The sequence below is a fragment of the Mya arenaria genome, chromosome 13 (genome assembly GCF_026914265.1).
Source record: "Mya arenaria isolate MELC-2E11 chromosome 13, ASM2691426v1".
NCBI lineage: Eukaryota > Metazoa > Mollusca > Bivalvia > Myida > Myidae > Mya > Mya arenaria.
Window position 1 is genome coordinate 50,201,009 of NC_069134.1, and position 18,409 is coordinate 50,219,417.

General features: G+C 34.6%; 1 protein-coding gene across 16 annotated transcripts in view; it reads left to right on the top strand.

Moving 5' to 3' along the window:
* Positions 1-18,409, top strand: part of LOC128213359 (axotactin-like) — a 110,321-nt gene that overhangs the window by 71,651 nt on the left and 20,261 nt on the right. For all 16 annotated transcript variants that reach the window (XM_052918976.1, XM_052918975.1, XM_052918990.1 and 13 more), the window contains 22 exons: positions 560-733; positions 1,915-2,169; positions 2,485-2,591; positions 3,097-3,254; positions 6,357-6,511; positions 7,191-7,522; positions 7,969-8,105; positions 8,544-8,653; positions 8,878-9,114; positions 9,414-9,648; positions 10,078-10,170; positions 10,751-10,887; positions 11,313-11,459; positions 12,132-12,311; positions 12,571-12,799; positions 13,064-13,171; positions 14,489-14,631; positions 14,964-15,215; positions 15,604-15,753; positions 16,286-16,462; positions 16,837-16,974; positions 17,456-17,612. In XM_052918976.1, the coding sequence (XP_052774936.1) occupies positions 560-733; positions 1,915-2,169; positions 2,485-2,591; positions 3,097-3,254; positions 6,357-6,511; positions 7,191-7,522; positions 7,969-8,105; positions 8,544-8,653; positions 8,878-9,114; positions 9,414-9,648; positions 10,078-10,170; positions 10,751-10,887; positions 11,313-11,459; positions 12,132-12,311; positions 12,571-12,799; positions 13,064-13,171; positions 14,489-14,631; positions 14,964-15,215; positions 15,604-15,753; positions 16,286-16,462; positions 16,837-16,974; positions 17,456-17,612 (3,811 nt within the window). The remainder of the gene's footprint in view (positions 1-559; positions 734-1,914; positions 2,170-2,484; positions 2,592-3,096; positions 3,255-6,356; positions 6,512-7,190; positions 7,523-7,968; positions 8,106-8,543; positions 8,654-8,877; positions 9,115-9,413; positions 9,649-10,077; positions 10,171-10,750; positions 10,888-11,312; positions 11,460-12,131; positions 12,312-12,570; positions 12,800-13,063; positions 13,172-14,488; positions 14,632-14,963; positions 15,216-15,603; positions 15,754-16,285; positions 16,463-16,836; positions 16,975-17,455; positions 17,613-18,409) is intronic.

An 18,409-nucleotide genomic window follows, 5' to 3' on the forward strand; every position in this document is an offset into this window, starting at 1 on the left:
AATTGTTTTGTTGATATTGGACAAAATGTAATAAAGTTATATATATTTTTAGGTTCTAACATCACATTGGCCTTTCATTTTCCTTGATCAGAAGGGTGAAATTAAATAATTGATATAGTACTCATTGGCCGTAATTAGGAATTCTCAATTTATTTTCCGATTTCATCTGTCAAGTTCATCAAGTGCTCACTGAAGATGAAATAAATTGAATTAGTACAGATAAACACAGTGACTTACAAAAAATATTTGCCAATATGATTAATGAGACAAAAAATATCCACAACTCAATTCTTCTCTTTTATAATGTTCTATATGAATATCCAAGGACACTTTTCACTAAGCATAGAATTATATATATAATGGCTTCAGCTCATGGCTTTTTCCACTCCAATTAAAAGTTGCATAATTGCAAATGCTTCTCTTCACAAAATATGGCTGCTACACACATGCTTTGAAAATCCCACATAATTTTTCACTTAATGGACATTTAATTATAAGCATAATTTTTCCATTCTGTATACTTGAACAAATATAATTACTTATATTCTACACATTTCAGCTCTAAACAACAACCAGTGGCATCATCTTGAAGTTTTCATCGATGTTTCATCAGGGGAGTTAACTGTGAAAGTTGACAATGAGACCACAGTTACCTCCCTTAAATCCTACACCCGACAAGAGTTCACTACCCTACTTGACTGGACACAGCACTCTTCAGCTATATATTTTGGGGGTGAGTAATTATCTCCCTCCATTTGATTTTTATGAATATAATGTGGTTTAAATACTGAAATAATGATTAAATACTGTATATAATCATGGGCCTATAAACCATGGATTGGCAACTCTCATCTGTGTTAATGCGATAATCTCAAACTCGCGCGTGCAGCGGGATTTCATTCTGAGATCTTACCGTGTGGTCATTTTCGAGACGTCCGATATCGGCCGAATATGTACATGTAGAAAAACATTAATTAAAATCGACTCAAATGCGCAGTACTGTTATTTGAGTTGATAATAGTCCAATTGAATCTGATTAAAATCACAGTTATTAATTATAATTAAATCTATAACGAACAAGGCATTATTAGCAGAGTTGGTGGAAATAACTGTAGATCGCCGTTAATCACCGATCGGAGATTAGGCAGAATTTTCCGATATTTGCCGAGCGCGCGCTAAGGATTGTGGGTAAATTATTATTTCTTATCGTTTCACCGATATGGGGCAGTTGCCAATCTGTTGCCAACATATTTCTCTGAAGCCTTAAATTTTGGTAATGTGAATTTTTTTGAGAAAATAATTGTTTTACAAGAAAGAAAAAAAAAAAAAACAGCCAGTATTTACATTAATTTCTCAGCTCATAGCATACTATTAAATCACATTAGAAACTGCAAATAGAATTTCATGAACTTTTTATCAAATCAACAATCTTTCAAACACAGAAATCTGTAACACTTACGGAACTGTCTACCTCTGAATGTTTAAGCAAGATGTCCTCAGATTGTAAATGAAATCAATTAAAGCTTGTCTGTATTTCAAAAGATTGTATTCGTTACTTTCTTGTTTGGGTTATCCAAGCCTAAGCAACGAAATAGGCTCTGACTTCATCTTTTTATATTCTGACTATTTGCTTTGTTTTAAAAAGAAAAGAAAAAAGAAATACTTTAAAAACCTTTACAGCTTTATTAGCCTAATAAAAAACAACAACAAAATAAACACCTTACTTTATCTGTTTCTGGACAAGATGTAATCCTTGCCAGACATTTGATTTATAGAGTTATGCTCCTTCCGACATATATTAATTTTTAAACAGACAAGTATAGGTATTTGCACCGTGGTGCTTTGTTATTTTATTGCATCGATTGATAAGTATTTATATCAGTGAATAAAAATTTCTAAATAATTATCTTGTAGGGACAGATCCAGACACATTATTCTCCGACACCTATCCACATTTCTTGGGCTGCATGTCGGACATCCAATACGAGACCTCAGACAGCAAGCTGGTCCCTGTTCCCGTGACGATGATGGAGGGTGTGGACCAGGGCTGTACAGACAGGTGCACCAACAATCCTTGTCACCATGGTGGCTCGTGTATCAACGGTTACGATCAAGCTGTCTGTGACTGCTTCGGAACAGACTATGAGGGGGAATTTTGCTCTGTTCTTGGTAACCACATTATTCTGTGAAATAAATAATTTAATTTGACAAAATATTTGCAAAACTGTCAAGTTATTATGCTGTAGGGTGAACTAATTTTTTAAGTCGGAAAATTTTATGGAGTTCAACATAAGAAATCAACAAAATAATTCTGTTTTACATGACTGCATTATTGTTGTTTTTATCAAATAATTTGTTTTGCAAAATTATGTCAGTGAAAAAAAGTTGAATAAATAATGTATTTGACTTGATGAAATGAGAGTTATATTGTATTTAATCATTTCATTCAGATTACCTTTTTCATTATAGAACATAATATTTCAGGGCCGACAACAGTGACATTGCGTGGATATGAGTGGCTGACATACTCTCTTCATCCCTATGACAAAAACATCCTGGCCGAATCCATGAGGCTTAGCTTAGAATTCAAGGTGCATTAAGTTGTCATTTTCTTGTTTTTATTAAGACTTTTGTTTTCTCAATGTTCTATTTTAGGGAAAGAAAGATTGTCATAATGTTCTTTGATCTTTAAACTTGGACAAACTTAAAGAAGTGTAATAGTTGTTAAACAGTCACAAAAGAATGGATACTACTGATATTTTAAGCCATCCTGTTTAGTTGTTTTTTCAAGAAAAACGTTGAGGTGATGTCTTAGTCTTGGTGTCAACAACCTTGCATGCATATCTTAAGCCTAATGGCCATACCTAAACAGTAGTTGAATATATTCAAATGAAACTTAATGCCCCCCTTTTGACTCAAAGAAAGAACTGATAGCATTGGATGTCCCTTCACAGTGCTCTTGGTTAAATGACAAATCGTGTGGTTTTAAGTTAGGATTTGTTTAAAATGATGCCAAAACATGCATTGATACAATTATAATGTATATGTTTATTGTCTATATAGATCTAAAATAACATGGCAGATTGCTATTTACAGACCAGTCGCGGTTCCGGCGTACTGTTTTATGCAGTGGGCGGGGCCCCGTACCACAGTCATGTGACCGCTTCAGTGCATGCTGGGAAGATTCTGGTTTCCGTAGCAATAGGAGATGACGACATCGAAGTGGAGGCTGGGATTGCTATTGATGACTATAGGTGAGATATGGAGCAAAAGATGGCATTGAATTAACATGCTCTATATGCCTTCATATTAATGAACGCTGTTTTGGTGTTTAAAAACATGATTTTTTTTTACCATATTATTATGTTTGAATTCATTTTATGAAAACAAGCAAATAAGATTATCTGTTTGATTTTGATGAAAGTTGAGTTATGTAGCTTGCCAATCTAAGTTAGAAACAGAATTCAATTCAATGGACGTTTCATTTTGTTGGTTTTGACTTGAATGAAAAACACTTTTAATAATGAATAAAAGCAGCTGCTGTAAATTAAGATTGAATGAGTTATTCTGGAATGTAAGAGAGAGAGAGTATAATTATTAATTATTTAATTATTTTAAATGAAGCTGCGGTTTGTTTGATGCTATATGTGTGCTGATGTAATGCATTTCTTTGCGCATTACTTTGTTTGAACTGTTTGTTATTGTTTCTTTGAATTTCGTGTTGATCAAAGTCCGAAACGGTAAGAACAAAACAAATAATGAATGTTATAGCATGTAAAATGATTTCTTCTTGATAGATGTATGCTTCTGTCTTGTCTATAATTTCTTAAAATTGTTTAATTTTTGCTACATTTATTAGCATGATGTGCATTTAATTTTTTTTAGACTCCATGATGTACAGTCTTTTTAAGACCCAGAAACTTCATTCTTGGTATGCAGGTTGGTCATAAAAGTAGATGACCCATTTTAATTCTGAGATCAAAGGTCGAGGTAACAGTGACCTTGAGGTGAAAAAGTGGTTTCGGCTCAATAACTGAAGATTTTTTTGGTCCAGGAACTTCATACTTGGTATGCAAGTTGTTAATGACCCCTGTTGATTTGAGATAATTAGGTCAAAGGTCAAGGTTGCGGTGAGCTTGAGGTGAAAAACGATATGTTGGCTGTGACCTAAAGATGAAAAATGGATTCCATCAATAACTAAAATACACTTGCACACAAAAAACATCATACTTGGTTTGCTAGTTGGTCATAACTTATTAATAGATGACCCCTATTGAGTTTGAGATTAGTAGGTCAAGGTCACAGTGACCTCAATTACTTGAGAACACTTGCACCAAGGACCTTCATACTTTATTGAATTACGTCAATTGGTCATGACTAGTAGATGACCCCTTATATTTTGGGATCAGTAGGTCAAAGTCACGATCACAGTGACCTTGAAGGGATAAAACAGTTTCCAATAATTACTAAAGAACACTTTCATCCAGGAGCTTGACATACTTGGTATGCCAGTTGGTCGTGACTAGTAAATGACCCCTATTGCATTTGGGATCAGTTTGTCAAAGGTCAAGGTTGTGGTGACCTTGATGTGAAATTAAAGGTTTCCGCTGAATAACTTAAGAATGCTTGTTCTTCTCCAGTCCAGAATTACAAATTTCATGTTGATCATTGAATATTTCTCATCTACGACCACAGTGGGAGAGCCTGTGCTTTTTCAAAAAGCAGTCTCTTGTTTTTATTTATCTTTTGTGAAAGTATGTAATCAAAATGCACAATTGATCTTTTCATATGCATTTGGTTTGTGGTGAACTAGTGAAATTATTTATATTTTAGCATCTACTTTAAAACATTGTTATATTCTTTTTTCAGACATTTAACGTATGTAACGGCTAAGGGCCAACAATTCACATATATATATTTGATTATTCCCCCATTTGAATTTTTTACTTGCTTCTGCATATCGTAATATAACAGTACTTTGCGCTACTTGAATATTGATATATTGTAACACATGTGCTTTAAGTGAAGATAATGCATTGAACTGTTTTTGGTTAAAAAGCCAAAATGGCTTCTTCTGCATAAAAATATTTTATTTTGCGGAGAAATAAAATGTAACATACCTTCATTCACAGTTTCAAAATATTATTTAATGGCTACCTTTGAAATATTTTTCTGGTATATATTGCGCTTAGGTATTGAAATTTCTTGTTATTTTGAAATTATGCACTATTGATTTAATTGAATGAAATAATTTAAGGTGCAAAAGTAAGCTTATGTAATGAGCATTTAAGTTTGCACAGCTTTAAACCAAATATTTTAAGTTGCTTCTTTGTATTATTTTTTTCTTTTAAAAACAAAACATAAATTATGTATATGATTTGTAGATTCTTCTTAAACACCCTCATTGATAATGATCTAATAGACAAAAGAAAATCAATTTGCTGTTTTTCATCTGTGAAATTCCGTGTGTTGCAATATCAAGATAATAAATGATGATTAATTTTTTTTGTGATAAATAATAATCATAACTTGGTTGACAGATTGTTTTGAAACTTTTGACAAACATTTAAATGTGGCTTCATCTGCACTGTTGTCTCTGTTCAGTCCTCTCAGTTGTTGTTACATTTTGTCTCTTAGACAGTTATGATGTTGTTAGATGTTTAATCAATGTTGTAAGTTTGTCTGCCTTTCGAAGAACGAATGTCGCTTAATTGATATAGCCTTGGTGTTGTTGGTGTCCTTTTGTGGCATGGTGCAGAATCATTAACCTCAGATTTAAATCCAAAATTGTTGGTTGAAGAAATTCAAATGAAACTTAGTACACATGTTGGCATTGATAATACAAACATGTAAAGCAAAGGCCACAATTCAGGCTGTAATAATTATCAAGTTTGACTGAAATAAAGAACAGACAGATTGAGGAGTTTGCTCCAAGGTGCTCTTGTTTGTTTAAATATTGCTTTGTAAAATTTGTTTCATTTTATTTTCATTGTTACTATCATTCTATAGATCCTGGGAAGTTCATGCTTTATGTAAACCCTGGTTTGATTTCTTGAGCAATATTGAAATTTTTGGTGTAATGAAATTTCCCATGTTACTCTATTTATTTATCAAACATGTATGACAAACCTCATTAGTACGATGTTAGACTAAACATGGATCATTGTTTCACTGTTAAACAAATAAACATCTCACATCTGGCAATTCAAGTTTAAATGCACAGCAAATGCTTACCAAACACTTGCAATCTTTTAAACAAGTTTTCAAGTTCCAGTAATATTATTTGCATGAGAAAAATGTCTAGCATGATGTTAAATATTGTGATATATTTCTAATAATTTGATCCGATTTTTCAGATGGCACAATCTGACAATAGTTCATGAAGTTCGCAAGGTGTATGTGTACCTGGATGGACAAGAGAATGAACGTGACATACTGGATACCAACTACCATCTGACCCTCGACCCCAAAATCTTTATCGGTGGCGGCAACAACTTTGTAGTTACGCGAGGTGAACAAACTGTCTTTTACATGTTAATCAAATACTATTAGATGGAAAACTTCTTAATCAAATTTTCTTAATTTGTAGAAAGTTTCAGAAATTTCTTTATCTACGAAATCTTAAAAGTAGTATAATCCTCATGTTTTCAATTTCCTATTAATTTAAAACTACCCTTAAAACTTATTGTAAAAAACTGCAAGGAAGAATGTTTTGCCATTTTTTCTGTCTTGAAAATTCACCTAGGAAGTGTTAAAATGTAACCAAAGTGAAAATCATATTAGGTAATTTCATACCACTTTTATTTGATTTGTGCGAATTCCAAGATGGTTAATGTCATGTTTTTCTTGCTGAGGGAGCCTTTTTATGTTTCATTCAATTTGTCTCAAGGTTCATATAATCTTGTATGTCAAATGAAGCAAACAACGTCAGGCTTTTCTCAAGGGTGCAAAGCCAATAATACAAAGTGATCTAAGATGTATTACAAAATCTTGTGTTCACTTTTTTGGCCAAAGATTTTTGGAGCGTACCCAGTCACAAGACTGGAAACCATTTTTTTTATTAAATTCAAGGTGATTTAATCTATGGAAAATTCAGACGGAGAATTTTTTTAATCAGTCCATTAATGTGCAAAATTCATGAATGTCTTTTTCTCCCTTTAAATCAAATTTGAATTCCCCTATATTTTCAGGCCTACAAGTCACACAAAACTTTGTTGGCTGCTTCAAAAACATCTACATTAACGATGTTTCTGTGCTGTATGAAATGGCCAAGGGTTCAAACCGCGTGAAATACAATGGCGGAGGCTCGATGCAGCCCCACTACTCATGCAAGGAGGTCGTCAACATCCCGATTTCATTCCCGACTGCTGCGTCCATGTTGACCCTTGATAGCACCAACGACATGAAAGATGATTTTGAGATTGAGTTTGACTTTAAGACCGTGAGGTCAGAGGCAGTGTTGTTGTACTTGAGTCTACAGGATACAGATACAGCCTTCGAATACAACTTTGGATTTGTTGAGGTATGATATGGTTGATTAAATTGTTTTTTGTATGTTAAGAAATGACATTGTATTTGTCTGAGTTTCTTCTTATTCTAAAAGTATACTTAATATAAAATGAGCTTGATATCAAATTGATCAGACAAATTTAATTATGCAGCATATATCTTACTTGGTCTGCAGAGTCTGGAATAGGATATGTGCAGAAATATAGTAATTTTGGATCAACATAACTTCAAATGTACCAAAAATGAATTAAATTTTTAGCTGTTACATCAAGATACTATGATAAGTTTTGATTGCACAAAACTGGAATTGTAGATCAAAGATGTCCTGGTCATGACTATTTTTGCTGATGGAAAGCTTAATCTAATATCTATATAAAGTTTGTAAAATCACCTTGGTGTTGAGAAAAATCACCTAAAAGGTATTATTAAATTGAACATTTAGTGTTGCTTGACTTCCAGGTATGGATAAAAGCAGGTCAACCCCATCTGAAGTTTGTACCATCTAACCTCCATCCGGAGAGGACCCAGAACTACACCATTCCAAACCTGGTCAACACAAATATATGGCACTCCATGCATCTGGCCATCAAACAGGGGTAAGTGTTGTCATATAAAATATGCAGAAGTTAGGACCTGTTTTTTCCTGGTTGTTTTTTTCTACTTCTTGGACTCAAATATTTCTTTTCATGCCTCTAAAAAATGAGTTAATGTCTCTGAAAATCATAATATTGGTCGCCATTTTTTTAATAGCACTTCTTTGTATATCATTGATATAATCATATACCCTTGTGTTTCCAAAAAGGTTACAGAATCTCTTGTTTTGATAAGAAGGAGTTTTAGCAAGCTAGATATTCGGTGTCCACTGGGTCTTGAAATGACACAGGCCTTGCATGTCTTAGAACACTGTTCATTTATGTAATACAGTATCACATTTAATATGGCTAATATCGAGAAAGTTTACCCTGATGTGGGCTATTTTACCAACACAAACCTTAGGCCCTCCATGCACTAAATGAAGCTCTATTTGGTTCCAGGGAGGCAAAGTTAAAGGTGAATGGAAATTCTGTGTCAACTTCCAATACAAAGAGACCTCTAGAGATATACAGCCAGATTATTGTTGGCTATGGTTATAACAGCTATAAAGGTAAAGTGGAAACATTCTATAGTAATGGTTTGATTTCTTAGTTGTTTTAACAAAAACAAATTAATGCATGAAATTAAGTATTATCATAGATAAATTGCATTATTTTACTTTATCATCTTTAAGAGGGCATATTAGAGTCCAATATAGATATTCTGTTAAGACTGAATTATTTGATAAAGATGCAACCCTGGTTAAGTCATGGTATGACTTTTGTTCACAAACAGCTCATGAAGGCTATGTGGGATGTATTCGCAACCTGAAAATCAATGGCCAGACCATGGATGCACTTGACCTTGTCCAGACGAGTGCTGCCTCTGGGCTTATCATAGATGGGTGTAACATTACGGACTATTGCAAGGGGAGTCGTATGTGTGAACATGGGGGTGTCTGTCTGTCTGAGTGGACTGATGTGGCGTGTGACTGCTCTGAGACATTCTACACTGGACTAGCTTGTCACTTCCGTAGGTTTCTATATGTTTATTTTTAATATCAAAGGCTTGGTGTTGTCATGCTAAAATTTTAATCTTGGCCATTACTCTAGAAACATTAAAGATATTGAAATTAAATTTGGTATATATGTAAAACAAGGCCCATAACTCGGGCCTTCAGAATTGTCAATAATTGCTTTTGTTTGACTGTGACTGAAAAAACAACAACAGAAAAGGGATGCAATTGCTATGCAGAGCTCTTGTTTTGAAATTTTAGCTTAAATGATTGATTATAATTAAAAAGCTATTGAAATAAAATTGCTTTACTTCAGCCAAATACAAGAAGACATGTGACGAATATTACCAGTCTGGTGTAAATGAGTCAGGGGTCATGCTGGTTGACCTTGATGGATCTGGTGATCTTGACCCAGTTCATGTGAGGTGCCACATGGGTTTTGAGGAGCGGTATGATTTCTTCGGACAAACAATCGTGGACCACAATTTTCCATCCAACACAACTGTGCGGGCTTCAATGATGAGGGATTTGAAACGGCTCATCTCCTACAGGTGTGGAATTTATACTTCACTATTCATGAATAGATTAAAGAAACCAACATACTTAAACAAAATATTCAATATTTAATCTGAGATCTGTGGTTTTAAGTTAAATGTAAGATTGTTTTAACATCACAATTATCAAAATAATTACATAAGCTCTGTAGAGCTTAACCTATGCAGAGCCCTTTTAGTTACAATTTCTGCTTTTAAAATCTGTTATGTTCAAATGAACACGAACAGTTAATCATTCCTGCACTTTCATCATCAGATTGGGGATCAAACCCGGGCCCTTCTGATGATGGTAACCAATAGGCCAGCACCAACAACAGAATATTCCTATTAAAATATTGTCAAAGATTTTCTTAACCTTTGAATGTGTTCAATATTTCTGTCTGATCTTAGTTAAATTTTGCATGTTTTGTTATATTTATTTTTCAGGTTACTAGGACGGGAGGAGTTGATAAGACTCACACAGGAGTCTGCTTTCTGTCGGCAGAAAATCACATACAACTGCATTCACTCTACAATAGAGTAAGTTTTATTCTCATTTGTTTTTCCCATAGAGTTCAAACCCACACATGCACAAGAAACTCACAAACACACACGTACACACACTCTCAGACACACAATGCGCGACATACATGCAATCTTCGCGATTAATAAAAAATGTTTCAATTTCTGCGCTCTTAAGCATGTTGGATTGTTAATAAACTAATTTTAAAGGGTAAGTTTTGTATCATGTATCTAAAAAGTAATGTTGTATTTTTTTTCTCGGGGAAATAGAATTAGGAGTTTATTGTGACCTAAAGTGGACTGAGTACTTTATATGAATATTGTACATGTACATGTAGCCATGATTATGATGTCTATATAGTTGTTCATGGTGCCAATATTGTTGTTTCTGTTCTGCCTTTACCAATTATGTTGCTTCTGGTTAATATTATGTTGATGATCTTGGCTGAAATTTAGTTGGTGGTGTCAATGACAATGATGTAAAGGAGCAAGTTTGTTATTGGTGATAGAACATTTAGAAAAAATCTGGGATATCATACACAAACATCTCAACTTTTATTACTTTGTTAGAAAGGGTGATATCTTTTTACTCTCACAGTCTAGGAACAAAGACTTGGTTCAAGTCTGCCTCCAGTGAGCTGCTAGATTACATAGGAACAGACAACACTTCTCCAGGGTCCTGCCCGTGTTCATTGACTGCCTCCTGTACAGGAGAAATGTGCAACTGTGATAATAGTGAGTTGTGAAATTTGCAAATATTGTTAAGAAACTACATGTAAGTTCTATTTTTTAATTCCTCCAAGTCCTTGTGAGACCATCGTTGATCTCCATAAATCTTTTAGGACCCACCAGTCATATAATATTTGTGCGTTTTTGATAAGTTGTTAAAGGTTTATCACTCAAAATTTATAATTGTAATATTGATTTTAAATGAAAGTATCACTTTAAATAGAAGAAATGTAGATCTTTCTCTTATGCAACTGTCTAGACATCCACTCTCTCAAATATTTTATGTTCTTAAAAAATAAGGTTTTTATGAGAATTCAAGATTCAGAGAAAATCATTGTGTTGCTTAATGTGACTTAAAAGCATGACAAACTGTTGAAAATAATAAATTTGCTCCATATTTTTTAATTTTATATGCTATTCCAACTTTTTAGATACCATGACACTACAGAAAGATGAAGGATACAACACAGTTAAACACCAGCTGCCCATCACAGAGGTGACCATCCTACAAGATGAGAATCCTCTCACCCCGGGGTCCGCTAACCTCACCCTAGGGCCTCTGGTCTGCTGGGGGAACAGTGAGTAAGATGAGGATTTCCTATCTCCTCAATAATACTACATTGCATTATAGGTTTTAATATAACCGCATTAAAGGACCAATTGTATTGAAGGGATGCAAAAATATTGATAAGAAAATATTGCTTGCATTGTAATTATACTGTTCCAATTTTTTTAAATTTTATTTCTTCATTCTTTTTAATTGTAAACAAATTGTGAAGTCTTTAAGTTTAAAAATATTTTATATGAATGAATATAGTGGTATAGTTATATTGTATTTTAAAATTGTATGTATATGACAATATTTTGTGCGAAAGTGCATGCTGTATGGCCTCAATATTTTCTGGTAAACATTTTATTCACTACCTGTCAGATGAAGGCTTCTATAATTGGAAATAATGTTTATTTAAAGGTTAATTTACTAAAGCTTTACCTTTGAAAGTTAAGTCATGATTTTGTTGTTCAAGATATCAAACGAAACTTTGTATACATGTTGCCAAGGACAATAATGCACATATAAAGCAGGGCCCATAACTCTTGGCCTAATAATTGTCAAGTTTTGCCCCTTGTTCTACTGAAAAGAAACGCAACAACCCCTGCACAGACAAACATTGGCATTCACTACACAGCGCCCTTATTTTTTTAAATGATATTGTATAATTTGTACACATGCATGCCTCATTGACTTTAAGGTGCCCAGATTCCGTCTACAGCGGTTACGTTTAGCAGTGGGTCAGGCTACTTGATCAGTGCCCCGTGGAAGACTGGGGATATCAAGGTCAGCTTCCGCACCCATCATGATACAGCTATCATACTGTACCAGACAGGCACCAAGAGCAATATCAACTACTTCATTGTGGCGGTCACATCTGGTATGTTCTTACTTTTAAGGGTTTATTGATAGATAGTTTCCATGTTACCATTAAAATGATCTGGGTTTGTTTTATAATTATTTTTTTTGTGCTTTGAAGTTATAACAGGATTTTATTTGCTATATATTGGGAAAAAAATCCTATTTTGCTTCCATATTAAACTTGAACTTTAAAAATATGTCAATAACTAATTTTGCTGAAACAATACATTTAAAAATTTTGATCAGTTTTTTAATCTAGGTGTTGCATCTTTTTGCAGAAAACACCGTGAAATTCTACTTCCGCTGGGGCATGAAGTTCCTAGAGGTTGACATAGAGAGCCCTGAGCCAGTCAGTAATGGAGAGTGGCATCAGGTTTCCATAGAAACTGATGTTCACAATATCCGGTGCATGTTGGACATGACTGAGAAAATACTAGACATTCCAGACAATGTACCCAGAATTCCACTGTTCTCGGGAATACTGTATGTTGGTGGTGTTCCAGATACGTAAGTTTGAGCTAGGTTCTGATTTTTGATTTATACATACTTGTATTATGGCCCATACCTTTAAAATAAGTATGCTTTCGAATAAAAGGATGTTTACATGAAAGTGTTATATAAGACCATTACAACTCAGAAATTGAGCACATTTTATTCCTTGTTTACCTCTCTAATTTAAGAGCTTGTTTTGTATTACATCTATAGGCCTAGAAAAGGAATTAAATACTATAATGATTATTTTAACTTATTGATTTATTTATGAATTTACAGGTTGAAAAAGGACACGGTAGTTGCAGATGTTGTCAGCATTGTGGGCTGTATGCGAGGGCTTGCATATAATGGCAAACCAGTAGCTCTCAGTGACCTCATAGATTCAAGGTAAGGTTGCTTGCCAACAAAGGCAAACCAATAGCTATCAAAGACCTCATTGATTCTAGGTAAGGCTGTTTGCCAATAAAGGCAATACAATAGCTCCCAGTGACCTCATTGATTCTAGGTAAAGTTGCTTGCCAACAAATGCAAACCAATAGCTCTCAGTGACCTCATTGATTCTAGGTTAGGCTCTTTGCCAATAAGGACAAACCAATAGCTCTCAGTGGCATCATTGATTCTAGGTAAGGCTGCTTGCCAACATAGGCAAACCAATAGCTATCAAAGACCTCATTGATTTTATGTAAGGCTTCTTTGCCAATAAAGACAAGCAAATAGCTCCCAGTGACCTCATGAAGTCCAGGTAAAGCTGCTTGCCAACAAATGCAAACCAATAGCTATCAAAGACCTCATTGATTCTACGTAAGGCTGCGTGCCAACAATGGCAAACCAATAGCTATCAAAGACCTCATTGATTCTAGGTAAGGCTGCCTGCCAATAAAGGCAAACCAATAGCTATCAAAGACCTCATTGATTCTAGGTAAGGCTTCTTGCCAATAAAGGCAAACCAATAGCTATCAAAGACCTCATTGATTCTAGGTAACGCTGTTTGCCAATAAAGGCAAACCAATAGCTATCAAAGACCTCATTGATTCTAGGTAAGGCTTCTTGCCAATAAAGGCAAACCAATAGCTATCAAAGACCTCATTGATTCTAGGTAAGGCTTCTTGCCAACATAGGCAAACCAATAGCTATCAAAGACCTCATTGATTCTAGGTAAGGCTTCTTGCCAATAAAGGCAAACCAATAGCTATCAAAGACCTCATTGATTCTAGGTAAGGCTGCCTGCCAATAAAGGCAAACCAATAGCTATCAAAGACCTCATTGATTCTATGTAAGGCTTCTTGCCAACATAGGCAAACCAATAGCTCCCAGTGGCCTCATGAAGTCAAGGTAAGGCTTCTTGCCAATAAAGGCAAACCAGTAGCTATCAAAGACCTCATTGATTCTAGGTAAGGTTTCTTGCCAACATAGGCAAACCAATAGCTATCAAAGACCTCATTGATTCTAGGTAAGGCTTCTTGCCAACATAGGCAAACCAATAGCTATCAAAGACCTCATTGATTCTAGGTAAGGCTTCTTTCCAATTAAGACAAACAAATAGCTCCCAGTGGCCTCATGAAGTCCAGGTAAAGCTTCTTCCCAACATAGGCAAACCAATAGCTATCAAAGACCTCATGGATTTAAGTTGTGTGTGTGTGTGATATGTTGTAGTTCACAACAACAGTATACATATTCACATCACTGTTAATTCCTTTTTTGCAGTACCCAGAATGTATACAAGGAATGTATGGCGTCTTGCTGGCCCAATCCCTGCCGTAATGGGGGAAAGTGTTTGGAGAAGTGGGGAGCACATCAGTGTGTATGTGTCAACAAGTGGGCACACTCGGGGCACAACTGCGAGATTGGTAAGAGAAAGATGAAATGTTTTTTAATTGGTTAAGTTATTTAAATAAGAACAGCTTCAGTCATTTTTCCAACTTTTTTACATACAGAATGAAACAGGGTCATTTAAAAAATAGGAACAGAAATGATTACTTTTGCAATACTAGTAGTTGTGTCAGTTGTCAATTTTATCATCTGCGAAGATCTTAAAAGTTTTGTTCAAAATCTCATCTATCGGGCATTAAAAGGTCATTGCACTTAATAATAATAATAATAACAATTGAATCATATTTGCATTATATTTGAAAATCATGCTCATGTTTTTTATTGCTTAAGTGATTTTCAATTTTTTTAGACATCAACACTGATGCAGTTACGTTTCAAGGCACCAGTACGTCTTATCTCCACTACATCCTACCAGTGGACTCCGGACTTCTCGATTCCACAATCATCTTTAACTTCCGCACCTTTCTGAGAAACACATTGTTACTCTACATTCACGACCATTTGAACAACTTTGTGCTTGTTCAGTTGCAAGATAGCAATAAGATCATCGCCAAGTTTAACAGATACAACTTAATTCTGCAGCAGACCAGACAAATAGATGGTAAATTGACTAAGAAACACTTTTCAACATTTTTAACATTTAGATGTATGTCTACCGCAGTAATTCAAAGAAATTAAAAATTAATAAGAACTTATATTTAATTCATTTAGCAATTTGTTCTTGAAGTGACAACACATTTCAAAAATGACAATCGGAAAGGGCTGAATACAAAAGGATTGACTTTTAGCAAGCTTACATATTTAAAAAATAAATATTGTCATAATGGTTGGTACATCCATAAACTATAGGGATACATTTTTAGCAATGCACAAAGATAAAAAGATACCATGTCCTTATACCAACACACAATAAAAACCAAAAGCAAATGGTAAACTTTCCTCCAGAAGCTTAATCTAAATGTTTAATCATTTATTTACAATACTCCTAGGCTACTTGGATGACGGTAGTTGGAACCAGGTGGTCATTGACAATGCTGACGGTTACATCAAGGTCATCGTGAATGTAGACGATGAACCAAGCAGAAACTCTTACAAGAAACAGAGCCTCGATACATACATGCAGGTGCCATTCACTGAAGGTAAGTGTGAGAAATAAAAATAATTGTACCATGCTGTATTCAATGTTGGTCATGATCCATGCAACGCTTAATATCTGTGTATGTTGAAGTAAAAAAATCCAACTTAAGGATTTGTCCTGGAATGTCCAATTTACAAAATGTTCTGTATATATTTTATATATCTAGTTAAATGCCAAGGTATTGTCATACATACCCTTTGCGTCACTACCGGCATTTCATGAGATAAAACTTGGTATGCAATTATGTTACAAAAGACAAAGGTACATTATGTAGTGGTTCATAAGTCTGGCTTTAATCATTGTTGAGTAGTGCCCCTTGTTTGAAAACAACTACAGAAGAAATTGGCACTTGTGCAGAGTTGCTCTTCTTTAAAACTTTTTTATAATATAGTTAAAACTAGAATTAAAACCAATTCTGAATAAATGCAAATATATAGTTAGGTGTTGAATTTGAAGTCGACTTAAGTTTGAAGTTATTTATCCTATTGAAGTCTAACTAGATCGTTTTAACAGTGTTATATCAACTATTACAGAGGAGCTAGTTAAGCCAGTCAGGGGCAGCACCGTGGGGGAGCCTGGAATCCACTTGTACGTGGGTGGGGTACCTTTGAACATGTCCACGTATACGTCGATGTACGGATGTATACGCGGGCTGAAGATTGGTGACACAGTTTTCCAGCTGCAAAAAGAGGCAGAAAAGTCTGATGAGAGTGAGTCATTATATTCTTTGATTATAGATTTTTCAAGGACATTATTTGTTTTGCAATAGGAAAGCTTGTTTGGGTAGACAGTTTGCTGGAAATGGTATTTTTAAGCAGAAGCAATTTAGGACTGTGTAATAATTAAACTAATAGCCTCTAAAATCTGAAAGCCCATTTTAATTCAGTAATACAATGAAAACTACAGTGACAAGCCCTTGACTGAAATAGATGTTTGCAGGCAGTTAACATATGGGCTTCTGCATATCCCGCTGATTGTGTTGAACTTAAAAGTATGAGTGGTAAAATATAATTAGCTGTTGTAATTTTCTACCAAGAGAACTGACCTTAAGGTTTATTCTTAACATAGTTTACATTTTCCACAGACGTATCTCATGTGTGTCTGGATGGTTGTGAAAGTTCGCCGTGTAGGAATGGGGGAGTATGTGAAGAACAGTGGCAGGACCGCAGGTATACGTGCGACTGTGCCTTCAGCGAGTATGCTGGACCTACATGTAACACAGGTATTGAATGTTCAGCAGTTGAGACAAGTGTACCTTAGGAGATCTTACCTGAGGCTCTTGAAAAAGGGTTTGACAGTAAGGGAGTTACTCAGTACTTTGAAAATTGGCAGAATTGACAGGTTGCTGCATGAGCGTTTATCCCGCAGAACATTTGTTCATCTTACTTTGCTGCATAGTTATCATTGTGTAGTTATCACTGAAACAAAAATGAAAATTCTTACCAACCAACTGATTTGTTTTAGCTCATCCCACTGTAAACAATTATGCTAAGATGGCCATTCAGAATTATTTTTTCTTTGGAAATGTTTATGTTGAATTGTGTTTCTGACTCATATCATATGTATGATAAATGTAATTGCTTTTATATGTAGGACAAAGGTCATCACTTTTATATGTATGACTTAAGTAATCACTTTTATAAGTATGTCTATAAATTTTATATGTATGACTAAGGGTTTCGCTTTCTTGCTGGTTGTTTTAGAGGCATCAGGGTATTTCCAAGGCGAGTCAATTCTGCAGTACAAATACACCCCACCCAAAGAAGCCCTTGAAACCAGAACTGAACGACTTGAATTGGTCTTCCGTGTAAATCCAGGGGCTACGGAAAATATGGTGCTCGTCTTCATCTATAGTGAAAGGTGTGTATTGAGAGAAAAACTCTAGCATACTAGTAATGTAATATTATACCTTACATTGCGTCCCTTCTTTGCAAATTTTGCAATGGCAAAAAATTGTCGCAAGTAATAAATGACATGTTATTAAAAGGTTAAAATGTTTATGCACTATTATTTAATAATAAACATATATTAAATGTTTGGTATAATATTAGAAATATTACACATCACTTCGGGCCATATTGCAGTATAAGGACCGGCCTGTCAGCTCCCTGATGGTGAATGGACCTCGGCTAATGCCTCTTATCATATACACCTTTGCTGCTGACTGGCCAGTCCTTACAATGTTATATGACCAAGTGGTGTGTAATATTAATAATAAATATCGATGAAATTTGTATTGTGATTTACATTTCCCCTTTTTGTAGTAAATTATAGATGGTATTTTAGAATACTTACAATTGAATAGTTGTCTAAATGTCCAAAACAACATAATATAGAATAGTTGTTAATACATGCCGTTCATGATATATGGCTTGTTACATGAATATAATAAACCAAACCGCCATATTTTCCCCCAGTTTATAGAATACTGTTGGTTGCATTTTAGAAAACTTTAAATAGAATAGGTGTTAAAACTTATCTGACACTGGCTAATAGTTTAAGCAGCACAATAACCCATGCATTTTGTATATTATATAATACATGTATATCATCACATGGCAAATTGCTTGCTTTAGTGTATTACAACCAGTATGTAATTTCTTTTAATATATGCTTTGCACTGGTTTATAGAGATTTATCAGTGAAATTAAAATGAT